This window comes from Chaetodon trifascialis, chromosome 6, assembly GCF_039877785.1.
Source record: "Chaetodon trifascialis isolate fChaTrf1 chromosome 6, fChaTrf1.hap1, whole genome shotgun sequence".
NCBI classification, from domain to species: Eukaryota; Metazoa; Chordata; class Actinopteri; order Chaetodontiformes; family Chaetodontidae; genus Chaetodon; species Chaetodon trifascialis.
In genome coordinates this window covers 8,702,824-8,730,214 of record NC_092061.1, presented here as the reverse complement: position 1 = coordinate 8,730,214, position 27,391 = coordinate 8,702,824, and the positions used below count along the sequence as shown (strand labels likewise).

At 45.3% G+C, this 27,391-nt stretch overlaps 1 protein-coding gene across 2 annotated transcripts in view; it reads right to left on the bottom strand.

The window, feature by feature from the left end:
• emid1 (EMI domain containing 1) overlaps positions 1-25,266 on the bottom strand; it is a 55,928-nt gene extending 30,662 nt beyond the window's left edge. The window contains exons 1-3 of one of the 2 annotated variants that reach the window (XM_070965113.1): positions 24,657-25,266; positions 16,589-16,702; positions 15,241-15,344 (exon numbers count right to left, since the gene is read on the bottom strand). In XM_070965113.1, the coding sequence (XP_070821214.1) occupies positions 15,241-15,344; positions 16,589-16,702; positions 24,657-24,847 (409 nt within the window). In that variant the 5' untranslated portion in view covers positions 24,848-25,266. The remainder of the gene's footprint in view (positions 1-15,240; positions 15,345-16,588; positions 16,703-24,656) is intronic. The other variant, XM_070965114.1, reaches the window with a different exon arrangement.
• Positions 25,267-27,391: the final 2,125 nt, after the last annotated feature.

Sequence of the window (27,391 nt, the reverse complement as noted above, 5' to 3'; positions counted from 1 at the left end):
TATTTCTAGAAAACAAAGAAAAGCAGCAAATCCTCACATTTGTGAAGCTGTAACCAGAGAATGAATTAGATTTAGATTAAAAAATGATGTAAAAGATTAACTGTCGATTAATCAACTAACCGTTGAAGCATTTCAAGAAGATGCATGGATGCTGGCTCTTAGAGGTCATTAATTACCTGCATACCGGAAAAAAAAAAAATCACACAGGCGTGGGAAGCAAATAATATTAGTGAGTCTTAAAGCTGTTTTGGGATTTGGGGAGCCGTGTGCAGGTCACAAATCCAAAAATTACAGCATCATATCCCAGCTCACATGTGACACACTTAAAAAGTCTTGAGTAAGACTAAAAGGATGTTTGGATGTTAAAAGCTTCACTGGACTACATGTAGACTGAGATCTCTGCCGAGGTTACTGTGTAATTACACTGTTTGGTGTTTTAATCAGCAACACAGTATCAGTCATCATATGAGCATCGTTTTGGCACTTCAGCAGCTATATCATTACAGCAGAATAAAAGTAATTTAGAGATGAGAGGCCATATTTAGACAGCCAGTGAGGTGAAGATAAAGTTTCATTATCCAGTTTCACAAAATCACACTGGGCCTGTCAGAGACTTATGGTGTACGGGGTCTTTTGTGGCTTTTTCAAGACCTCCCTCCGTGGTCAGTGTGGTGTAATTTATCAGCGTGGTCCCGGTCGCAGCAGCCGTGGCGGCGTGCCGAGCTTCCAGCTCCAGAGATTAACACTCCTCCGTCAGAGGGAGGGGAGCACTCTGACACATACATACTGAGATAAAACATCTGGCCTGTCTCGACTAAATATGTCTCCCGTGTGTGTGTATGTTTGCAGTGTCTGTCTGTCTAGAGCGTGCATGTATGTGTGTGTGCGTAGTCCAAACATGATGTGTGTATCCTCGCTGTCCTCCCCTCTTCATCGCTGATATCTGGCAGTCTGAGTTGTGCTCTGGAGGTCTTGGCGCAGAAGGACCTGATCTCTCCCGGCGTTTGGTGCAGCAGTAAAAATGGATGGATGTGTCCCACTGTCTGACTCCAAGGCTGGACGTTTATCAAACTGTGGCACTCCACAATATGGAGGGAGTGCTTGTGAGGAGAACAAGTGCTCCGTCTTCATCCCCCCGTCTCACAGTAGTCGAAGGCACCGACAGGTTAAAGTACAGAGGCGCTGCTTCTTAAGGATTTCAAGATGCAGTGGTCAGCCAGAAAGCATCAGCGACACCTCTCGTGAGCTTTTAATCCTCTTACTCCCCCTCTATCCTCTGCTATTCATCGTGGTTTAATTGATTCACAAGTTACACACACCACACACCAGCTACACACGAAGCTTGAAGGCTAATTGTCCCGACTCAGCGGTTTTATCTGCAGAGTGTTAAACTACTTATGAAAGCTGTAAATATCACAAGTGGCAATTTAGGGCAAACCAACCTTTAAAACTCATCATACAACCATCTACATAAAACTATACAGCAGACCGCTGTAAAAAAAGCACTTCAGTTTAAAGCTTGATGAAAGTGTCAGGATTACACATGACATCACTCGGCGGTGAGATGATAAGACCCAACACGAGTGGAAAATGAAAGTAATTTATACTGTTTTAGCACTCGAAGTCCTCCTCCCTCTTTCTGTGCAGTTATGAGGCTGAAAACTCAAAGAGCGTTATCATAATTCACACATGAGACGCAGCCTTTGAGCCTCAGGGCTGATTTCATAGCGACAGAGTTCAGTGATAATCCTCGTATGAATCATGCAGGCTATACGTCTGTGACTCCCAGAGCTTTGTGACCGTATTCACACGGTGGCCACTGCACAGTCAGGGTAAAGTCTGGAGAGTGATAAATAGTATTCAGACAGACTTTCAAAGGGTCCAACAAGTCCTCTAAACTAAACGATGAAGTATGTCGTCTGTCGCTGCCTTCCAGTAGAACCGATGTGAGCATTTTCTGATCTGACGGCACGCAGACAGCTTTCTGATCTGCCAGCGCTGTGGTTAATATCAGGCTCAAGAACTACGGGCTAAGGTTATGGAAAGATCGTGGTCATCGCTAAAAGCAGACTGTTGTAGGAAAAAGGAATGAAATTCACGTGCTTTGTTACCCCATCCGTGCATCCATCCCGAGCTTACACGCCGTTGTGTTCACAGGTCCTCGTCACGTGTAAGTAGACATACTGCATTTGAACAAACAATCCAATGCTGTCATTTTTCTTGTGAGGACAGACTCCAAGGCATTTGCATTAAGATCTGAGCATATGGTCCTCTGGATTTCTTATATCCAGTCATCTCTGCACTTGACATGACAAAACCAACGGTGCAAAACAGCAGCTGTCCATGCTTGAACATCAGGGTTCAAAATGGCCACTGGAGGAGAGGTGTTGATGCTGCTGTAGCCAAAAATGTATTTACCCCCACCCTTCATGAGCACGTGGAGGTCTGTGATGCAGGTGGTAAGACAAGGCTCTTTTTTTTAATGCTGCCACAGTGAAGCATGCGACTGGGTTTGCTCTATGTGTTGTGTCCTCGTTTGTGTTTTTCGAGTCTGGTCTGTTCACGTTTTGGATGCTCGTTTTCGCATCTGGGTTTGCAATTAGCAAGACGCCCACCCAGAAAGCTGCGTTCAATCTTTTTGGTCTCTCTCTGTGAAGCCCTGCGCCTGGGAAAGTGTGCATTGTTCGTTTATGCATATTTTATTTAAAAAAAAAAAAAAAAAAAAAAGATTAGGAAAAAAGATCAAATCTGAAACTTCAAGTTTATACAAAAAAAAGTTGGGGCCAAGTTTGCTTTGCTCATTGCCAACCTAGAAAGGAGAAATTAACATCTAAAAGGTAAACGCCCACTGTGACACGCAACAGCATAACAAGCACTGCACATAATCAATCCGCGCCAGCATATTTCATTAGTGTTATTTAAGCATTCATATATGCACTCATAAATTCCGCGTGGCTCTGCCGCCGTGTGACTCATAGGCGCAGACATATTAGTAACAGCCACATCGCTGAGGCAGTCCTTCCCTTCCTCTCATACAAGTACTAAATTGTACGTGAGGACACGGACAAACATAAACTTTTGCTGACAAATTCCCAAAAAGGTTCAGGGGAGTTTAGATTTTGTGACTGGGGGCGACGAGGACGCCTTCCCGGTGTTCATCAAAACACAATTGAGCAACGTCTCTGGGGACTTTTGCATCTTGGAATATGGAAGAAAAAGTATGTAGTTCTGGCATGAACCTGCACGCCCAGTCCTTGGCCAATAAGCATACCCTCTGCACAGTCAACTGTAACACATTATGCCGTTCCCTTTCAACATCTCCTACTTTTCACCAACAATTCTGCCCCAACTTTCATTCAAACAACATTAGCAGAAGAAGTGAGTGGAGTCAAATTGCTGATGATAGCCATCCACGCTCCACCCGTCCACTGCAGAGCCTCTCAGATCGATCCTTCAGGCGCTTCCAGAGAAGGAGGGCGGCTGCTCGCTGCTGCTGACAGAAGCTGCCTCGGTTTTGACAGAGAACCTCCCGAAAAGCTCGAGCAAAGTCAGCTGCACTTCTGGAGCAAAAGTGAGCTGGTGGTAGCTCGGGTTAAGGTTTCTGCACTGTCAGGTGCAGCCAGGGGAAAGGAATTCCAGCTTGGCGCAAAAAGAGTTGCTCTGATGGATGAATGATCCTGAGCAGTGTTTGTAATTCATCTCCCGGCGTGCCCTCTCCTGTCCCTCTGCGGATCGGGGAGTGTGTGAGGCCTCCATCACAATTACACATCAACAGTGAGAGTATTGGTCCGAGGCTGAGACTTAACTGTCACTCATAATGACCTCTGGAGGATCTGTATCTCTGGCAGGTTTCCATGCTGGCTCCAGTTTTCAGTCAGTGTTCCCCTGTTTTCTCTTCAACAGCGTGAAGCATGAAGAGAAAACAGGGGAACAAGAGACAGTTAGACCACAACACTGAAGCAAAAGTAATGCAAAGTGCACTCCATTGTCCGTTCTGGCTATCTCAGTTAATCATCTTCCTGCACGCTGACGCATTCGTACAGCGCAGCTCTTTGGCTTTAATAATCCTTTTGATTTGCTGATACTCAGGCGCTAAAAGGGACACATTGTACTCCCTTAGCATGACCAGCTCACAACATACAGCTCTGAAGTGTCTCAGAAATTTAAGACTGACACCGAATGAGTACGTCAAGAAATTTCCCGTGATAGTCTCGATACAGTGCTGCCACTTAAGGAACAATACTTGCCATTATTCTGCAGGAAAGCACAAACCCTGCACCCCTCAATCCTTTGCCCTTTCACCCCTTTGGCGTCCCTATGGCTACCCACCCACACCCAGGGGGTAGCGATGCGTGGACTGTGAGAGGGTCAGACAGAGTAGACAAAGACAAGGGAGCCTCAAATCTAATTTCACTTCTAAGGTTGAGCTACATTATGAGAAGATAAATTACCTCAAAGGAACATTGTGGTTATGGCTCGTAGAGAAAGTATGAATGATGCTCATCACGGTTATTACTTCAGTCTGTTCTTTGTCCCTTTAACAGTAACACGAACAGGCCTTTCCACTTAAGAAAACTACTCCGTTTCCCCATCTCTCCATATGCCTTGTAATATTTTTCCTCCATCTGGCTTAAAACAACAGTGCCATCCCATTTCTTTGCAAGTGTCAGCTTGTGACAACAAGAGAGGAGGAAAAACACATCCTCTTTTCCGTTCTCGCTGCCTTTTCTACCTGGCAGCACTTGGAGAAACGTGTCCCGCTGGAGTCGTGCCACCCTTTCACTAGTACAGCCATTCTCGTTTTACACACTCATCTCTTTCACCATCTAGGAGAGAGGGAAAAGATGACCCCCCCCCCCCCCCCCCGAGCGAGGCCAGAGAGAAGAGAGAGGGGGCGAGAGCTGGGCTCGGACTCTCAGGACAAACTGTAATTCTCCACTTTGTCTCGGGGTCGAGAACCCATCTGGCTGCAGATTTAGTAACTCTGCTTCAATAGGGCTCTGTTTACTCGAGTAGCTAGGTTTACACAGGCAAAGTGAAGGGTTCATATAAAACGCATTAACTGAGAATAATCCTTTTGGTCTTTTGTAAATAGGATGTAATGATGGGGGATGTCCAAAGAGGGTAACCATTTTGAAAAGGCTCAGAAAGGCCAATTCATGTGCAGGCAGCGGCTCAGTGCCAGTCTGACATATCACTATCCACATTTACCTCATTTCAGATAGATGCTGATGTAACTATTCAGGCAGTTTACACAAACGAGAAAAACTGTAATGTGAAAAATTAGAAGCACATGCCACTTGGTGGATGTTTTTATCCAAACTACCTTACAGTCTCATTTCAGCATTAGCTGCCCACAGTGAGACTTCTAAACCCTATTTTATAGTTCATTGTTTAGGGATGACTAAAGCCTCGTTTCCACTGACCAAGAAAAAGTACCAGGTACCACCACGACCTTTGACAGTGGAAAAACCCTCGAGTCGTTTTGAGCTGCATCAAGCAGTGGGAACTTTCTCACAGGGCTGCACCTAACAATTATTAAATAATCATCGAATTATTTTCTTGATAGATAAAAATGTTTGGTCAATAAAATGTGTGAAAATAGAGAGAATTCCTGTTACAATGCCTTTATGATTTCTGAGAGTCTTTAAATAGCTTGTTTTGTCCAATCAACAGACCAAAAGCCACATAAAAGACTGAAAATTAGAAACTGGATCTGGGGAATTTTTGGTATTTTCTGCTTTAAAAATTGCTTCAATAATGAACTGAGATGAATTACAGTGGGGAAGATAATTAAAGCACAATATGACAAAGACAGTATAGCAAGAGAACTTCAAAAAGCAGTATATTTGGTTATTTCGAGTCGTTTGATGATCGTCTGGCTGTCAGCCCTCATGTCTCCACAAAGCTGACCAGACACGGTCTCATGGGGCCACATGTGGTCCACATCAGGTGAGATGGAGCCCTTTAAGAAGACAAGGTGGAGGCCGGCCAACAGAAATAAAAGGCCATGACATCATGCTGCGTCCCTCAACCCGCAGTCAATGACAGCAGCAGACAGAGCAGATAGAGCTCCAACTCTGGCACAGTAGCGATTTGTGATTTACTGCCCTGTCAGTCTATCTGTCACAAGGCACACATGCAACTGATATACAGTGTGTATGCGTGCAGAAACAGGGACACACAGTGAGTGTGTGCCCGTGTCCTGTATCAAGCTTATTGATTACAGCGACTCAGCAAGTTCAGCTCACTGCCTTTTTCATGTTCGCGTGACCTCGACTCATCTGCGGTGTAAGGATTTCCATTTAATTTTAGTCTGAGGCACGAGTCTGTCTGCACATACAAACTTGATATATGTGTCCGTGCGTGGGAGAGCAGGTGTTTTTGGTGCTTTAAACATGTCTGCGTGTGTGTGAGTCCAAGTGTTTGTTTGCTGCCAGGCCCTGGCTGTGAGCTCAGCATGAATGAGTGAGAGAGCCATAAACACCTGAGGAAGCAGGAACACACAGACACCCTCTCTGGACTGTATTTATGGTCCTGGTTGAGGCGGGGGAGGGAGGAGGGGTGGGAGTCGTCATGCACAGCTCTGGCTGTGGCTATGGTCCAACCAAAACACCGGGGCTGTTAAAGCCCCCCTGGATGAGTCCCAAGGGGCATTGGAGCAGACGGAATGCAGGCCTGGGTTTAGAGGTTCAGGGGTACGTCCTGTTGTTAATGAGCTCACCCCGCTGGGCCTCTCTGGCTCTGAGCCCCTGACGCTGCCCCACCAGCCACACCAGCACTGCCACACAACCTCTTCCTCCAGCCACGAAGACTGGCCCTGGCCCACTGAAGCATACCACACTTCCTGAGCAACGTGCACATCACTCTGTGCCTCAGAGATGATCTCAACAAGATGTGTGTCTCCAAGCGAAGAAGAGGACGGTGAAATGAGGTGCCGTGCCAAGTTGAAATGGCCTGTAGACTGAGCATGCCCGAATGTGTGTGTGCAGGCCCATATGTGTGTGGATATTAAGAGAAGCCCCTGAGACCTGACCCCAGACGATGCGGAGAGCCAATGAGATATGAGCACTTTCCTAAATGATGCATGTCTTACATGCTCTATTAGCGCAGAGTAGCCACCACTCTGCAAACATGAAACACACATACTTTCTGTGAAACACTGTGGCGGTGAAAACAGATATAAGTGACCAAGCAAGCAGATTTTTATACATAAAGGCAAGTCAGCCTGTTTTACAAAGCTGATTTCAAACAATAAATAAAAAATACCACATGAGACATTAAACCACCTGATCTCATTTGTAGACATGGAGCTCAGGGTGTGAGGCGGATAACGGTGAATGCTGAAGGTTTAGTTGAGATTTTTAAACCAGTTTTGTTTTGGCTGTGGATAAACTGACATCTACATGATCTCCTGCCTCAGTGTTGCCAGATGCATGATAATTATTGCATTTGTTTGATAATTCTGCCTTCTGCGTGATGCATGTATGATCAATACTTCAAAAAAGTCCCAAATGTAAGATAATTTAGACATTCAGATGGTCCGCATGTCTTAAGTTCATCCTGTTCCATAGGATTGAAATGGAGCTGATTATTCATCAGACGCTGTCCATAATTCATAACAGAAAACTGACCCTGATTCTGCAATAATCAATCATCAATTGTTTACATGCAATTATTCACAGGGTGGGCTGTAGCCTGCTTAATAAACACTGACCTGCAGCCCACTCTAGTCTATCTAGGGATAACCAATTGGATATGAACCACAGCATTTATATACAGTATGCTGCAAACTCAGTTCTGGGTGCCTTGCAGTCTTAACTTTGATGGTGGTTTGGTTTTGTTGGCACGTGGCCACACTATCCCGCCTCAACACCAAGCACAGCACACTTCTATTGTGGTAGATTTCTCACAGCTCCATTGTCTGTGACTGTAAAACCAACACAGCTTACTGTACAGGCTCGCTTTGCCAGCCGTGTATAGCTCCAGCTTTAAATATATGACATTTGATCTCTAGAGGCAAGTTCTATTATCCTCCGTCCTTTCCTCTTCCAGCCAATCAAGTGAGGTCATTTCTCTTTGGCCAAGATGATTGGTTGCTCGAGGGGAAGGCCTGCTCCTCTGTCAGGTTTGAGCTCTGAAAGCCAACCGGGAATGTCTCTAATTAGGCCAAACTGCTGGTGCAGTTCATCCAAACCTCTTCTCCACTCTCGTCTTCAGTCCAGAACTAATCACAACCATCAGCACCACTCCCCTCATCCCCGCTGAGTGCTGCATCAACCACATGAGCAAATGGAAATATATGCAGCTCAAAATAGAGCTCAAAAGTCAGGCGGGGGCAATGACTTTTAAAATCTACACGTTATCCAAGAGTGCAGCATTCAGTGAATCGGAAACTGAGACCGAACCGAGGACGGGTGGGGGGACGTCTGGGAGGTCTGTGATACGAGAGGCCATAAATGATGTCACCGCAACACACCACAGCGAGATCTGTGTGATGTGGTGGTCTGTTTGTGGTTTAGTAAACATGGGAGTGGAGGAGGCTTGAAGGTTGGCTTCATAAAATCCCCACCCACTGAGCCGCAACACTTGAGCCTCTCTTATGTGGTGTTGTATATGTTTATGAACTCATAACAGTGACAAATGAGCAGCTAGATCATCAGCACTACTGGGAGTGTACAAAAACCACAGCCTGGTGCTGTGCAAGAGAAGGATATCTCATCTAAAAGCAATTGTTTTCATAGTATTTCCATGTTAATGTGGCTCAGAATGTGGATGTACACCGAGGGGAGTGGGGGTGAGACAGCAGCATGAAGGAGACATCACTGGATTTTACTGAGATTCATATGACTGATTGAAAAACTGGGGAGCAAGAGAATAAAACAGTGATTTTGTGTAGAAGCTGAGTTGAAATGATAAATGAATTGAGAGAAATCAAACAAAAAAACAATGAGCAATTAGAACTAAGTTGAATATGTTTGAGTTTTGGATGTTTGGTCAACCTAAACAAGCAATTCAAATATATCAAATTAAGCATTTTTCACTGTTTTCAGATTTTCATTGACCCAGCGGTTGATGGAATAAACTTCCTCCAAGCCTTAAATTGATCACATCAGAGCTCATCTTCAAAGCAGATTTAAAAAGAGGGTTTTTCAGGAACTTGTATTTGTATCATGAAGACATCTTGGAGCATGTCCACGATTATATGCATGTTTTGTCTCAAGTGGTTTTGCATTTTTATGTTGTTGTTTTGTTTGCTGTATGTTGGAGGACCACAATGGAAATTATTGTATTTAATCCTCAATGATTGCACTGTGTTATTCTGTCTTTTTAATCATCAAATACATTCAACCAAACAATTGGTAAATCAAGAAAATAGTTACCAGGTTCAAATAAATGAAAATAATCTGTAGCTGCCCTGCTGTATAAAAGCGAAAGTGGAGGCAAAAAACAGCTTTACGAAGCTTAAAAAAGAGGAAGAAGGAAGATTAAGACAGGAAAAGTGGAAAGGTACTGGAATTCTGACAAATTAAGTTAAGAGATGCTGACTTTGGGTTGTGAAAGACGTCACCAGCCTTCCCAGTGGGCTGCAGGGAGCAACTGGGTCCACTGAACTCATCACAGCTGTATGGAACCAACAGGACCCCGAGCGTACCCACTCCATCAATGCTGCCATTGTCTCAGCACTGACGTCAAAACGCCAAATGTGCTTCATTACCTTCTCAGAGCCTACCTAAAGACAGAGGCGCCGTGTCTTACAGTACCTAAATCATGCCTGCAAGCTGAGAGACGGCGATATGCTAAAGGGAGCGGATGGGGTTAACGCAGCTTTAATGATCAGAGATGAGAGAAAGGATGTTGAGCTCACACCTCCATGACTGAGGAGGATTTAAAAAAAAGGGTAGGATTTTAAAGGCTTTTCTTTTCTTCATCCCCCTTCATGATAAAAGCCCTGTTACCAGTCGGCCTTATCTCGGCCAGGAGGAGAGCGTCTTTCTTCTCTCTGCTCCTGATGGCGTGATCTGTCGGGCTGTGAAGAGCCTGTCTGTTTGTGGGTCACTCAGTCAGCACACCAGTCCACTTAGACTACAGGGTGAGGGGAAATGCCTCCGCTTTATTGGGGACAGAAGAATACTCCAGCTGCCACGGCATGCGTGCGTGCGTGCATGCGTGTGTGTGTGTGTGTGTGTGTGTGTGTGTGTGTGTGTGTGTGTGTGTGTGTGTGTGTGTGTGTGTGTGTGTGTGTGTGTCTATTTTCATCCCTAAAAGTTTTTTTGCGCTGACTCGGCCCACTTTATTTCTTTCTGACTGCAGGAAAAACAGTTTTCAATGCACTCCCAGGGGATGTCTTGGGAAATAATAAATAAATCAGTAAGCAGAAGAGGCATTTCCAGTACAGGAGCCAGATACATAAAACTTAACTCAGAATCAAGGCTAAGTATGTATGAAACTTTAAAAAAGATTCAGCTAAAGAATTGTGCATCTGTATTTCTTGAAGTTCTCTGACATTCATTTCAGATTTAAGAACAGACGATACGCCAGATGACGCTGGTAAACAAATGGAGCGTAAAGCATTAAAACAAATGTGGTTCTACATGTACAGACGGGCTATCAAATAAATAAAAAAAGATATTATAATGATTCAAATTTATAATCACACCTCCTATAAGTGATAACCTACAACCTGGCTATCCTAGAAATGGATATTTACCATTCCTGTGCCTGTCTTTCCCCTTTAGCCCGACAAAATTTCAAACATAAACCATGCAGGCATAATTATAATTCTCATGACTCTATTATTATTATTCCACAGCCTGAGAGATTTTTACTGTACAGTGTGTGCTCTCTATGTGAGTGGAACATTTCTAAATAATGTCATATTAATATTATCATAATTATTAGTATATATTCCAATTTAAATACCTGAACCACTCTGCGAAGTATAATTTGTGGATATTTCATAAACCTGATGCGCATACCAGCACACACTTACATACAATATGGAAATAAAGGCGGACAGCACAAGAGAAGAGAGAGAAGTTCCCTCCACGGTTTGGTTTAGGTTGGCTGGTTGGTATTTTCAGTGGCGTTGTTTGTTAATTAATGACTATTATGACAATTCCCCTGAGCAGAACAGCGTGGGCTGAAGGGGCTGGACGCTCCCATGTCTAATCTCATCTGGGGCCCTCAGCCGAGTTCGCCTTCACTTCAGCTGCTTCCAATTTGGGCTCAGCACTTGTGCTGCGCTGGCCATTTACATAACTCTGAATATCAGCTGCTGTGGCCTTTTTCTGCACGCTGGCTGCAGCCTGCCTCCCTGTATGCATGTGATTTATGTGTCTTTGTAGATTTTATGATTGCATAAATGCTCTGGGTGGGGTGGGGGGTGGGGGGGGGTGAATGCAGCTGACATCAAGTCGATTCTTTTGTGAATGAACAGGAGCACGAGAGAATGACATGTTTAACACCTGCTAATGCAAACAGGCGAGTTGAGGAATGCGGCAGAAACAGAAGAGGAGGGCTGAGTGAAGAGGTGACTCCATGTTTTGTCAGACTTTAACAGTGCTGCTCTGTGTGGTCTAAGAGGAGTGGGAGTGGAGGTCACCTGCTCTTGTCCAGCTCCCTCCCCTCTGACCTCAGGCTGGGGTCGCTCCACTCACAGCCCCTCAAGCCCGCTGCCATTAAAGCAGCTAATCACGCCGAACAGCTGCATCCCTCACTGTACAAATCCTCAACACCTCGCACACCCACCCACACATTCACTCTGGCAGTCAGACAGACGCGTATACCGCCGTCCACGCACTCCCACTCTTCCTTCGCTAATGGCAAGCTGCAGCCGACTGATGTTTAAAGCACGGGGTTTAGCGTGGAGGCCTGTGATAAGCTGCGCTGAGCTGTGAAAACACAGATTACATTTCTGCGGCTTATTACAGACAGCGCGCCTCTGCCTCCCAGCCATACCGTAATTGTGTCCCAAAAAACCGCAGCCTCCGCTTGGCTGCGAGATACAGCTTGATGGGGACCCCCGCGGCAGAGCTTTGACAGCCGTGCTAATTCAAGTCTACGTTCCCCCATATGTTTTTCGCATGGTGGCCCCCTCCTGTGATAAGCCGCAGCCATATTTCCTTTAAAGTGCTGTCCTCCGTAAATCAAATCAAGTCCAAGATATCAACTGCTGTCTCTTAGTGTCATCGTCACGCTTTTAAGGCTCCATCACAATTAGCAGTCACCAACGATTTTTACAGGTTTCCATGACTGCTGAGTGCGCAGTCGGCCTTCATTGTTGGACTGTATGTTCACGCTGCATTGTACAGTCTTCGAGAGCCAACTCTAATGTAATAATCTTGCCTTTATAGGTTACATTTGATATCCTCGTATCATAAAATTGCTTTGAAATGAGCTATAATTTTGAAATTTGTGTTTGATGTAGCATAAGTTGGGATATCCCATCTGAAAACAAGCATTTACTTACTTGGAGTGCCAAAGCCAAAGACGCATACATTAAATCCCCATTTCTGGCAGCCTATGAAAGTGCCTCCATCTGCAAATACTTAGATTTTTTTTTCCTCAGGCTCAATCAGAGATAAAGAGCATTGTGTTCCAGGTCCACAAGTAAGACAATATCTCCCAAACCTCATAGAAAACAATTAGGACCCAGTAATTACACCACTGGCCTGGAATTCCAGCCAAGTCTTGAGGTTGGGGTGAGGAAATAAGAAAAAGAGAGCGTCTGTGAAAGGTGCCTGTCTGATGCAGTGTTATCTTACTCCGCTTGGACTCTGATGGAGTACGTTTGTTTATCAGCCTGGGTGTGATGTAATGTTTTGCTTATGGAGCCCTCAGTTTGAACGTGATAGGCCAAAAATGCTCAAAAGCCTGCATATGACTGGATGACAGCATCGGCGTGAACTCTTCCCATAATGCTCTCTCGTTTATCTCTGCGCTCTGCTGCTTTGGTTCTGGAAACGCACGACCCAAAACTTAAACAGAGACACGTTATCTTTACTTCAAGCTGGACTTGTTGATTTACGCGTGTGGACCAATCAGCTGGCAGGCGGACGGGTGAGAATGGAGGGACGCAAAAGAAAACAACTCTCTCATCTCCATTCGAAATATAACCATATAAATGAGTCTTCTCAGCTTATGCTGCACTTCCATTCCTCTCTTGCACCTAAAAGCAGCACCAGAGTCCCGCTGGTATGGACATTGTTGAGATCTGCTGTAATGCCTTGGGAATCAGACATGGCCGGGGGCTCTTGGGGTGGCCTGGTGAGAGGACGGTGGAGTTAAAAGCAGGCTGGCGTGAGTAAATGAGCGGATCATACACATTTTCCACAGTCTGTGAAAAGCAGACAAGCAGAGGAAAAGGGATGATGGGAGCAAAGGTATATAAGCAACACTGGAACTCCAAAAGAGATCTTTAAAGATATATGCATCCGGTGTTAGCTGTTTATGAGATTAACGAGATCAAAAGCAATATGTTTTTAATTTCTGAGCTAGACAGCAGACTTTGAAAAGTGCAGTAAGATGGTGGTTATTTGTTCTTTTATATAACAGAGGCGCTTCGTTTACGGGACCTTTTTATTTCAGCCCAACTCAAGGTCAAACAAGTGCTCACAGTCGCCTGGAAATCCACAAAGAAATGTGTGGAGATTTGCAGATGGAGCCACACACACAGGTATTAAGAGCCTGGATCTGAAACCTGCACCCACTGAACTACGAGCGCAGCTTAAACTTTCACTTGGCAACACTGTGGCAACAGATTTAAGCACAATCCGGCCACCAGCTTTGCCCGTGTGGCAAGCTTTTATTTCTCCTTAAAGCGGCGAATGAGGCAGACAGCAGCGGGGTATCAGGTTCTACGCTGGCAAGAGGTTCTGCTCACGCGGCAGGAGCAGAACAAAGCGCTGGTGGCCCTGGATAGCATCCATGGTGCCGGAGAGTAAAGGCCCTGTGAATGGGACCTGTCACTTCCACTCAGCGCCGCCTGTGATCTGAGCCACCCGGAACGACGCTCAGATAAGTGGCTAATCCCAGCATCCCTGCTGGCTCGACAGCCCCCTACTGCCATGACAACCGGAGGGGAATCTCCTCCAGCAACAACTTAATTGGATAATTTCCTCCCAGTTTGACTGTGTGCTCTTCTGCTTTTGTTAAGTAAAGTCTGGGCTGTCTGAATGTGAATGTGTTTTTTGACTTTGAGAGCGGGGAAGGTCTAAAACAAGCACAACATTCAGGCACTTTTGATGCGTGCCATGTGTAAGCGAGCAGGAAAAGCGGAGAAACTTGTCCAGTTGGAGCCACACTGCAGCAGGCTGCAGGCCACTGGGAGGGCTGGGAGCTGCTCTTAGCTCACCTGGGAGTGGGGACGTTAAAGGGAAAAACAGCCTCTGCTTTGAGCACCACAAAAAAGTGGCCACTTTAACCACTGTAAACATTTATTGTCCTTTGTGTCAGAAAAGCCTGGTGATTTACGTTACACCCAGTCACGTCCTGGGTCCCGGCATAAACAGACGCTCCACCCTTCTCTCCAGACTGCAGAGACATCGGGGCCAATGCCAGGGGAAGTCATTATACACTGGGTGTGTGTGTGTGTGTGTGTGTGTGTGTGTGTGTGTGTGTGTGTGTGTGTGTGTGTGTGAGGTGGGCAGCTACTGTAGTCAAAAAATGAAAACGGTGGCACTAGCATGGCATTTTAAGAGGACGAAAACTTGTTTCCAGCTGGACCATAAAACTCGAAACCACACAAAAGAAACAACCCTGACGTAGTACAGCGACTCTGAGAATGAACACATTAAAGCTGATTAATAAAGTGGAGGTATCTGACTCACCATGAGGAAGCCGAGGGATCTTATTTCTGAACTTTATTTAGAAGACAGGAGCAGCCTTATGTAAGGCTAATGGAAATCACTCCTGTTTTAAAGTATTACTCGTACACGTGTATTGGGAGGCACGTACGGAGGCCAGAAAATTGAAACAGAGAGATGCAGCAGTAAATGAGTAAAGTAAAGAGCTAAAGAAGGACAAGAAGAAGGAAACAGAGAGGCAGGGAAAGGAAAGGAAAGAGGCAGAGAAAGAAAGAGAAAACTGGCAGAAGTCAAGCTTGTTTCTCTAAACCTTTTCTCAGTCCAATCGTGATGCTGGCCCCTCTGACTGCTGTAGAACTAATGTATGTATGTGTGTCTGCGTTTGTGTGTCTGCGTGTGTGTGTGTGAGTGTGTGAGTGCTGTCTTGGCTCACCTTCTTCACAGGCAGCGCCGCTGAATCCTGGACAGCACTTCCACTCCAGAGAGGTCACAGTGCGGTACACTACTTTATAGGACGGTCTGACCACGGTCCTGTAGCTGAAAATCACACACAAACCCCAAAGCCATCACACACACGCCGGTTACAGTCTGTGTATGTGCTGTCGCTGTGATGTGAAGCAAAGCGAAAGGAAGAAAAGTCCCTCTCAGTGAGTCACTCGAGTTATTTTTTGATGACTTTGATTTTCATGTTATCTGGTTTGATTTGATTTCTAGGTGCACCTGCTGAACCTGCTTCATTTCCTTCAATTCCCAGAATGCCTTTTGTCTTCCCCGCGGAACAGGTGGGAACTTTTTTTTTTTTTTTTTTTAGGCGTTCCTTATCCAGAACACAACATGTGGTGCAGCTGCGTTGCATTTTGATCTGTTGTGAATGCTTTCAGGAGGAGAAATTGGTATATGTCGCAACAGATTTCCTGTTGTATTCACTCACTGTTGGCAGAAAGGGAAGAACGAGAAAACCTGCTGTTATTCCAACGCGGTAGCTTCAAGTGTTGATACCCCGACTGCTGGCCTTAAATAGCATAAATGAGCTACATTTGCTGTGCAATACGTTTGGAGAGGTTCATTCACAAGAGAAACTAGACACAAACAAACTCTTTAGCCCCTTTTAAACCAACAGAAATGACTGTATTAGTATTTATCTGTCAGAGATGGTCGTTTTGCAGACGTTTTGCCATTGTTTGTTGACAAATCTATAGTTTTTTGGCTACATCGGAGATAGTGTAAGTGTCAGAAAGATGTCAGACTTGAAATTACAAATTGGAGGCTGATGTGAATGTTTTTTCTGAATCAGCCTAAATAGCCTTTCCTAAAACTTCTGTGTGTTGGACTAATGTGGCAGTGACAAGTGAGAGTGGTGATTTACCTTCTCTGTCATTATTACATAAACACATAATATTATATACCTTTAAATTGATGGTGTTCTTTATCAGTAGTTTATAAATATAGGTATTATGGCGATTCATGATGTATTTTCTAAGTTTGGGTCCTGGGGAGACAGCAAATTTCTCTTTTGGGCCTCAAGCTGAGAAAGTTTGGGAACAATATGACTTGGTGAAGCTAAAAAAAAGAATGACTATAAAGCTGATTTGGAGAAAGATAAGAGTTTCTGCTATTAAACATTATAGTTAAAGTCTAGAAACGGACTACAATACCAAATAACAAACATGGAGCTTCCACAGTAGCGGTGTTCAGATTTTTAAGGTGGGTTCAGCCCTGTAAAGAGCTCATATCTCAGTGTTACAGCAGCAGCAGTGGAAAGGGTCTCTCCGCCTTCTCACCTGCCTCCTGTGCATCCCTGCGGCCAGCGGCAGGTCTGGTAGACCCGCTGGAGGGTTGTCCCATTCTGCACCTGGCAAGTCACCGTCTTAGTGACCGTGTGAGGACACCAGTTCCTGAAGGGAGAAAGAGTGAGAGTCAGAGAAGTGCAGAATAAATGTTCTTGTTTTAGATACAGAAGAAAACCACATTTTCAGAGTAAATCATTTAAAACACCGTCAAAGGAGCGCACTCAGGCGGTAGCGCGCTCACAGAGGGAAATTAGCCATGCAGTCACATTCAATACGCCGTTGTTCTCTGCAGGTTTTAGATTCTTCCCTCCCTTCCCCCGCCCTTTTGTTTTGAAACTTCTTTATGGTGTTTACACGGTTTTAATCAGCCACGAGATTTGCTGCAGTGCATTGTGGGCTGTATTTACCACATGGTCTCTCCTCTATCAACACACATCCGTTTGCATTCGGAGGAGATGGGGTCCCTTAGGAGGGAATAAAGAGGAAGATGAGGTCCCGTGTGGAGACTAGAGGTTTTCATCAGGGGTTAATGCTGGGTCATGAGTCCACTCCCTTTCCAGAGAGGCTTCGAAAGACAGTATTCACTGAGCCTGTGATGAAACTGACCTGCTAGGGACAGAGCAGCCTGTAAAAGTCACATTAGAATCTGATTAAGAGCAGGCCGAGTCAAGCACACTGGCTTCCATTCTCCTCCAAGTCATTTCACGCCTCCAGAAGCAAAATTAAACATTTTCACTCCGTAAGAAGGTCTAGTTACGGCACGCGATGCCACCATTATGCTAAAAGCACCAAAACGTGTCAAGGATGATTCATTGAGCTCAATTATCCTTCTAACAGGAGTAGATCTGCTCCTGAATGTGCAGGAGCAAGAAGAAAAGTTTACCTCGAGAGGCCATTTCATCTCTTCTCTGCTTATGAAGAAAATACTGACAGGTGGTTACTCAGCTTTAATGTATGGAAACATGCTGTGGCTTTCTGAACCACCATATGTCACTATCATCTTATTAACAATGAAGTGTACAAATAGCCTCATTACCTTCTTAAGGCTACGGTTGGAGGAGTAACAAGGAAAACGATTGCGATAGCCTGCGTCTACATAATCAGTGGACGTATAGAAAGGGGGCTCTATGTGGAAACCACAAAGGAGACTGTGTGGCTCGTAGCACAAAACTACACTTTGTGTGTTCTGCTGCCAACATGTTTGCAGGAGGGGGGAGTTGTTCCCACCGAAGTCTGTTTGTCAATATGCGAGACCACATGTTTGTGTGTGTGAGGCGGTTTACACTACGGGAAACTGCCAAAGGCGGAGGATGCGAAGCAGCCTTGAACCAGCTCCCATTAACAATCCCCACATGTTGTGGTGGCCGCACACACGGACCTGAGCCAGCCAGCAGGGGCACTATGTGAGCTTCTGCAGCACTTCAGACCGAGACAGACGATTTGTTTTTCATGTAACTGCCATTGATTACTCTTTATTTCCATATCATTCATGTAATCATCATTCATTCGACAGAAGAATGGCATGTTGAAGTCTTTGCTGCATTAGAAACAAACAAACAAATAAAAAAGCATTACTTTGCCAGGTTAAAGGAGCAGTGTATAAGGTTTGGGGGATCTACTGGCAGAAAATGCCAGAAATAGAATATAATATTCAGAAGTACGTTTTCATTAATGTACAATAACCTGAAAATAAGAATCGTTGTGTTATGGGAGCAGGTCCTCCTCCACAGAGTCCACCATGTTGCACCACCGTGTTTCTACAGTAGCCTTTAATGGACAAACTAAACAGTTGAGAGTGCTTTTCATGCTTTTTGCATTTTTGCATCACCACAGGTTCTCCTACAAATTTGGAAAGAGACCTCATTGCTAGATGGCGCTCAGTCCTACACACTGGTCCTTTAAGTCAGAAATGTAAAGTGCTTGAGTCTGAGACTATTCAAAAGTAAAAGGAACTGTGTTTAAGTCAGACGCAGTTTGAATTAATCCTAAACTTCTCAAGTAAAGCGAGCTGGGAATTCATCTTCTACACATGTTATTTAAATACAGGCTCACCCCTCGTGTATCTTAGCGTACCCATCAGCCATAAAGCTACAAAAATGTACACGGATCTATATGATTACTCCATGATTGCCTTCCCTTGTCCAGAAATAATTGCTCTAATCACGGGTGGAAAATTTCAGACATTGAAGGAGCTGTGGTCAGGTAGAGCGGGGGTACAAACCAAAACTCCTCCCCACCACTTATCCTCCAGACCCAACAGATAAACATCTGAGGTTCCCAGGCTGAGAGGAGGTTTCACCTGGGAACAGCTAAGATTGTCACCAGGGGGTACGAGGAGAGAAGTGGGGGTGGGTTTTATGGTTTCCCCTTCTCTCTTTGCATTGCACTTATGCAATTACCAAAGAGGAAATGCCAGCCACTGGTGCTTCAGTGAATGAAATAACAAAAGCATTTGGCATAACAGAGTTTACAGTTTCCCACATGGCTTGAAACCAATACCTGCATTACCAACATAACGTGCTAAAACTGACTGACACAATACAAAGTAAGTACAAAGCAGCAAGGTCAGCACTTTCTGCACTGCGGTGAGGATGTACAGGATAATAAGTACTTGTTTGATGCCTAAAGATAATTGTTTTAACGGGGTATACAAGGCATTATCTCCTCTGGGATGTAAAAGAGAAAAGATTAAAAATCTGTCTTACTAACAAAACCCAAAACCCTAACCCTAACTACTATACAATGGTCCATTGAATTTGTCTGGCTTTATTCGTAAAGGGACACAGGTGCTTTGGTGCACTCAGTTTTTCACAAATGTTTCATAGTCAACACCCTCCTCTTACTGGAGGCACCCCTGTGTTATGAAGTGTGAAACCCACCAGCACCACACTGTTTCACTGGCAAAAGCACCAAGAAGGCCCTCGGTGAGTATCAGGTCTCTAAGCACACATGGCACACTCTGAATGCCGGGTCTGAGCAGCATAAATCAAATCATCAACCATCTCTCACAGTCACACAGCCAATTGTTAAGAAAGAAACACACAATTTCTGAGGGACAGAAGAATCACAGCTTTGGCCCATCTGTTCCTCAACACTACAAACGCCAAGCAGGGGCGTAGCTGTGGGTGGGCCTAGATGGGCCTGAGCCCACCCACTTGGCACTCCCTGAACACTGTTTCACATATCTGACTATTGAACCAGTAAAAATAAAACAATTTTTGTTTCTTGCTTCTTGTTGACCATATGATGATAATCACGGTGAAACAAAGCAGTTTGCTTCAGTTGGTTACAAAAAGACGTCGTGGGGAGCAGGAGGAAGAGAATTCAGCTCAAGTTCAGCCATCACTCTCTACCCAGACACCTACTCCTACGCCAGTTTCTCCAAGTGCCAAGTAGTAACAACACGAATGTGACTGCTAATTCAGTCCTTTCCCAGTCAGCAGCAGCATGTGCCTTAGCACTTGACTCTCCAACGACAACATGCCAAAGCACAGGTACCTGCAGCCATGTGCTAAGAAAAGCTCATTTAAATATTTCAAATCACTAAGAATGAAAATTAACCGTATTTTCCTTTAGTGTTCATTTGTTCCAGGCTCGGCTCAGCCAAGCACGGAGAGCGTAAAAGACTTGTCCGCTATAGATGAACCTGCGTCCCAGTCCAAACACAGCTCATTCCCAGTCACCACTACAGCAGGCACAGCTAGGAGTTTTTCTGCCTGGCTGTATGAAAGATTCCCATGGCTTGAGAACAGCACTTCGAGGGACGCTGTGTTTTGTAAGGCATGTCGCCATTTCCCCGAAGCAGCCACTGAGGGCCAATTCATAAAAACTGGCTTCATAGACTGGAAACATCTTCCCCAATTTTGTGTTCAACACAGGGGCAGCGGGGCACACTGTACAGTGATGGGTAAAACCAAAGGAGACGAGCAACGTCATCAGTGGGCATGGCGAAATGAAGAGGCACTGAACAGAGGCAACTTTTTGGAATAATTAGGCTAGGGCATCAGGGATGGCATAGACACCGAACCCTCTGTTCCTGCTCTCCTTTGAAAGAAAATTGACTGAATTGTTGGAGTATAATGAAATCATTTCAGCGTTCAACGCCAAGCCCCATCATTTCTTGCTGTACTCGTCAAGCATAAGCTAAATTACAGTGCAGCCTCTGGCCTATGTCAATATTATTGTTGATTGGGTATAGTTTTTGTTGGGTGTACAGTTGGACTTCATGCTGATGTTGCTGCATCTGCTGTGTGTGTGTGTGTGTGTGTGTGTGTGTGTGTGTGTGTGTGTGTGTGTGTGTGTGTGTGTGTGTGTGTGTGGCTTATGTGCCAGGCTATGGTCAAGTGTTATTTTTAATGTTACTGAGCATGTTGCACCTCTATCCATACTACATCTATCCAGTTTAATAATGCTGTTGCGTCTGTCAGCTGTGTGTGTGTGTGTGTGTGTGTGTGTGTGTGTGTGTGTGTGTGTGTGTGTGTGTGTGTGTGTGTGTGTGTGGATATATGGCGGCCGTGTCGGGCTATGTGATGCTGTTTGTCTTGGTGCCTCTAACATTACTTCTGATGACGTATAAGACTTCTATGATTAAACTGTGATACGTTCAGGCAAGTATAGTCGTAATGGCCTATTGGTTAACAATGTGTTTCAGAATCTATTAAGTATGATTGGTGTTGGATGGGAACAGCCCACCTGATTCGCTCTGTGCCCACCCACGCTGTAATTTCTGCCTACGCTACTGACACCAAGACAGTAAAAGATTGGGGGGACACAAAAGCGTGCTGAACCCTAAATGAACACAAACGCTGACAGAGAGCGTGCGAACTTGTCAAAAAAAAAAAAAGCTTATATGCTGTCGTCTAGTTGCTGCATGTGCCCTCATTTCACCTCATCTTTCATGATCACACCACGGGGTTTACTGCACGTTCTGCAGCAGACTGCGTGGGGAGGAAGAAGCCGGGAGTCGAGCCATGTGACCTGATGGGAGGTCAAAGGGGCAAGATGCTGGTGAGACTGGTGAGAAACGTCTCAGTAACTCCCTCTCCATCCACATACAGTGGGAGGAGGACGATGTTTGAAATGCAGCATGGATAGAAATCTTAAGGAATTTCTCTAGATTTCTGTCTGTGGGAAAAACACTTGGAGAGAACAAAGGACAGAAGACAGATGTGGCAAACAGCCAGAGGAGAGGAGACAAAGGTCATTTTATCATAAGGGTCACACAAAGGGGCTTCCGATGGGAACAGGGAAGTGGAAGGAAGGCAATTATGAAGCACTGTTGGTCCCACGGGATATAGAAGAGGCATAAGACAAATGTGGCGTAACAACCGATGACAAAGAGAAATAAGAGCGTTCAGTCACAGTGAAATTAATGAGGTGGGATACAACATTCCTGTAGTCATAATCTGCAGCCTGCAGAGAAAAACAGAAGGAACCAGAGAGGCCTGTAAGAGGCTGGTGTAAAACAAACTGTCATAGAAAATGGAAAATAAAACTGACAAGACTGAATGATACGTTAATACAGAAGATGAAGGCTGGCAGGCTATCATACTGCAGGTTCAAAGCTGCCGTGTGTTTTCCTTGTGCAGAGGATAGTGATGATCATCAAAGCACCACAGCGAGGCCTCCAAGGTCAGAGCTAAGTGACTCCTCACAGCAGCCTCAGAGGAGTAAGGAAAGCTCTCATTTGTCTTTGTCTGTTTTGAGCTTTCAGGCCTGGACACCTGTGAGCTTTGAGTGTCTGTGTGTAACGGGCGCGTGCATCTTCAAGTGTTTGAGGCTGGAAGTTAAAAGGGAAAAAGGGAATTCCACTCAGCTGAAGAATTCATGTATGTCACAGCTCTGGATCCATGCAGCATGAATACACATTGCAGATGACCATCATGTAGAGCTGAGCTGACACTGATTTTGTTGACTGGCCACCTTCAGAAAATACTCACAAATGGCCTTCAAAGTTTCCCAAGAGCTCAAAGTGTTGTCTTCAGATGTCAAAGATGTTCAGTTTACAATGATATAAAACTGAAAAGCTGCAAACACTTTACTCTTTTAGAAGATGGAACATCCAAATTTGTGCTTAGTAAGTGACTCAAACAATGAATTGTTGATCAAAACGATGAATTGACTAATGGTTGCAGCTCTACACTCATGTATGATCTCATTCCTCAGTAAGGTATCAGCCAACAGTGACGATGAGCAGAGCTGTGCCATTGGTGACAGTGTCCTAATATGCATGAAACACTTTCCTTGAGCACATACATTTTTTGAAGCTCTTTGAAGTGTCACATCTAAAGCCATTCTGCTCAAAGCCACACGGGGCTCAGCCTACTGGAATCTCTCTCATCTTCATTCCCATGCTTAAAGAAAACATGGATATGGTTAAAGTGGGTGAGGAATGAGGGCAGCCACAGGGTCCAGACTGCCTGTCAGACCATGACAAGTCCTCCGAGGGAGGATAAAGAAGTGGGCGAGACAAGAAATAAAGACGCAGCTACCTCCATAACCTCTCAGGGTACTGAGCTCATATAGTCGTTAAGAACGACAAGGGTGAGCGAACACTTTATCAGCTCCTCTACAGAGCGACTGCACAAGTCAAGAAATTACTCAAGAGTTGATAATCCCCTTTGATTTGGGTAATCACTGTGTGAAGACAGGGCTAGTACAGGAACCACATTCTTAGTGGAGGTTATTCCTGCGACAGAATCCCTTCCCAGTCTAAAATTAATATTTACTTCCTTTCAAGTTCCTAACCCCCAATGACAAATTTCTGTCATTGAATGTTAAGTTGCTCATGCACTTGGGGGAGCCTTCTCTCTGAAATCCAACTGCTACTGTTTGGCTTTGTTGACACACCATTAAACTGCTACTTTCACAGATCAGGTCAGACAGCAGGTGGACCGACACTTTCAGCTCCTCTCATGTCAACTCAAACCCGCTGACCTCTCGACCAGCAGCTGACTCCCACCGAAGCACCTTCCTCCTCTGCCGCTTACAAACAGCAGCACACCGACTGTAAACTCTTGTCCCTTTCCCAGAACAGGCCCAGATGTGGTGGAGTCCCAGCTGCTTGTGTTTAGTAAACATGTCCAAAAACCTCTGGCTTTGGGGCAGCTGAGCGGAGAGGTGAGCCAGTGGAGCGAGGCTGGGAGTGCAGAGAACCACCTGGACACACCTAGAAGCAAAGGCCTCCTCAGAGAGAGAGGATTTCAGCCTCCGGCATGTTCAGCCCACACACATACACACTCGCAACCTGGCGGCATAAATATTTGTAAGATGGGAAACGGCCTCTCATCATTAAGTACTGGCTAGTCATCTGAGGTAAACATTGGCTCCGTCCAGGAGGGAAGCAGAACTGGTTAGCGCTCTTGCCTGTGTGTTTAGTCTAGTCAGTCTCCGTCAGAGTCTCCCTCGTCAACAACTCAACCACTGCATGACACCATCTCATGCCCCTTTTCATTCAGTCATCTTTTCTTAGGCTATCAATCTTGTGCCCTTTAGTGTCAGCATAACACTGATCATCACCATCTGTAACACCTCATTCAAGATGCACCCTGTCCTCACAGCTGGGATCCACAGTGGAGCAGGCTTTATGTGGACAGATCTGAGGAGGAAGAGCGGTGCTCTTAAAGAGCACCCTGACAGCTGAGACGGAGCAGATGTTGTTGCTGTTGCTCCTGCATCTCCTGCTGCAGGCTGAAAGGCCACACAACGCACCTCAGAGAGCATTGCTCTTAGGAGCCGCAGACAGAGAAGGTGGATGAGCTGGGACAACAATGAGGATGGGGCATGTCAGCCAGCAAAGTGCGCTGCCAGCACAGGAAAAAGGAAACCAACTGTCAGGAAGACAATGGGACCTGGTAGATGGATGGAGATGGGAGTAGCTCTGCAAAGTCATGCACTGACATGATGAGAGGAAAAGTGAAGAGCTGTAAGATTTAAAAATAGATTGTAGAAGCAAAAAGGGATTATTACGCGCCTATAACAAGGCATAATAGGATTAAAATACAGCGCAATGTGTTTAGGTATTGCAATGATAGAGAAGATGAAGAGGATGCCTCCTTACCTTTTCTGGTAGACTGAAGAGTGAGAGGCTGCTGTCTGTTCTCTGGTCAGCTGCGTCCCGGTTGAGTAGGTTTTGTAAAGTCCCGTCTTCCAGGTCCCGTCAACAAACGTGGTCAGCCAGAGAATCAGCACAGTCCAAAGCAAACTTTCTCTGCAAAGCGCGGACACGCTCTCCCGTTGGCGCGGTCCCATTTCCGTGGCATGAACAGTACGGCCAGAAAAGTTTAAATGAGCCCAACTTCCCCCGGTGAGAAAACAGACCGGTTAGTGTCTCCAGCTCGAGGGGGGGTCGGAAAGTGTCAAACAGCAGCGGGACGGCTGGAGAAGACGCGCATCCTACTCAGTAAAGTAGCAAACATGCACTTCTGCTCACTCCAAAAACGATGTCCGGCACGCGTTTATTTGACAAATAGACTTAAAATCCTGAGTGACCTAAAGAAAAAAGCCGCCCCATAAACTCCCGCTTCTCGTTTGTCTCTACCTGTGCGAGAGAGACATCTGAAAAGCTTAAATAATGTCTCTGTGTTATTAAGAGTGTGCTGCCGTCCTTTCCTTTTCCTATCTGCTCTGCCTACCTCCGTCTGCCTGCGCGCATATCGAGCCGAGCCTTTGCTGCAGCGGGCATGAAACCACTTTTATAGTCTCCTCGGGTCTTTTAAAAGCACAGCCTGCTGGGTCTTTTCACCCTGCCCCGTTCCAACCCCTCACAGAGGACAATGCGCACTCAAGGCGACGGCACATTACGCACTGTTTTTGTTCTAAATGAATTATGGGCTGCTGCTGCTGCTGCTTCTCCGAGGTTCCTCTGAAATCACTGGATCTGTGCCGGTGATGATGAGTAATTGTTTTTTGGTGAAGACAACCTAATAGATTTGAGAAGTTGTATTGATAAAGTAAGGTTCATCACTGTATTGTCATCATCATATATGCTTACACATTCGCAGTACCTATGGAAGATGTTTTTTTTTTTTTGTCCAACATTGCCTTTAGCAGCTGTGGTCTGCAGCCCTTGTCAAAGCCATCAGTGCCCAGGCAGACAGTGGCAGGGGAATAGCTGAGGTTACTGTAACCTCCCTTGGCCCATGCATGTGAGACATGCAGGTTTACAGTGCAGGCAGCCAGCAAACCACAGAGCTGTGGTTCTGCTCCAAAGTAAACACCTGGCACTGCAACCAAAAACTGCAGCCCAAGATGTATATCTGTGGTTGGGGTGACTACACCTCTCAGGTCCCCATGGGCTGAGCTGCAAGTCTCACCAGCTGCAAAAGATGCTGCATACTGCAAGGACACGTAGCAGCTGGCTAGAACACTTTTGGTGAAGTTCTTAGCTAATGAGAGATGGTATTAACGCTTTGACACTCACAGAAGGGCATTCATACTGGCACTAATCACCCTCTATGCCACAGGGAGACAGCAGCAAACAGCACATGCACATGAATGGGACTGAGTAAGCCCACCTGCTCTCAATCACAACAAACGGAAACTGTTTGGGACTGGGGGGGGGTAGTTGGGGAGGGCTTGAAAATAGTGTGTGTTTTTGGTTTCAGGGGCACTCTTGGCATTTTATGAGGCCACTCAGCGCAAGCAATGGTGCCAAGCAGGAACTGGAGCAGTTTAGGGTTAATGTAAATCCCTCCAGTCACAAGCAGCTGAAAATAATTTTGACCTCTGAGGAGAGAGCCGGGGGGTCAGTTCCATTCAGAATTTCTTTTTTTCTTGTTTTGTGAGCAGTTCCTCTCCTGCTTTCCTTCCCCTTTACTTGCTGCATTAGCTATTGTCTGCTCAGTCATATGAAGTGTAGGTTCATTAAACGACACACCATTCTTTGCCTCTTTTCAACGGGGGAACACAATTCCTCCCCTCCTGTGTTTGGTCGTAAACATGTCCTGATCTTCACTCTTTATGATAGTCGCACCAGTTAAAGCTGAGAAGGGGCCTGTTTAACCTTTACCCTCTACCATTCAGACTTAAAGGCTACAGACTGCAGTAATAAGAAGCGTGACAGTGATCCCGTGTGAGGGTAAAGGCAAGCGGTAACATTTTGTTGCCGCTTTTTTGCCTCATGATGATTTCCATCTATAGTTGGTCACAGTTTAGTCTAACCAACACATCCCTGATTACAGCTGCACTCTCACAACTCAGGCTACATGATGTATGTTGCACGTGTTACAGCTCAAAATTGTTGCAGCTTTTATTTCTGTGACCTCACTGCCACACCAGCTGCCAGATACTCCAGGGATGTCTGATTTTTAGAATTAACTTCACCTGCTTTGGCATGCTGACCTCAGCAGCCTCGATTACTCAGCGTTGCACTAGATCTGTTCATTAAATGTTACACTAAAGCATACACTGCTACCTATACTGCAGAGAGCAGCTGAAAAGCTACTTGGGAAAAGTGGAAAACTTTCGCAGCCTTTGGTCAGTGGTACATTTTCCACTGTATGCAGCAACTTAGGTTCCCCTTACAACCTCAGCAGATTTATTTAGCATCTACTGGCCTTTTTGAAGAATAGACATACATCTGAAATACCTTATAAAAGAAATGGAAAATTAAACATGATTGAACTGCAAACATTTATTCATTGAAAAACAGTAATCAACTTTTAGGCCTGAAACATCCTGACCCAGTGTAACCTCATGGTAGATTTACTGTGAAGAGAAATCCCTGGAGCCACTACCCAGGGTGAAGAGCTCAGTGCTGTTCTGTGCTGCCATCTAGTGATACAGTAATGGAAG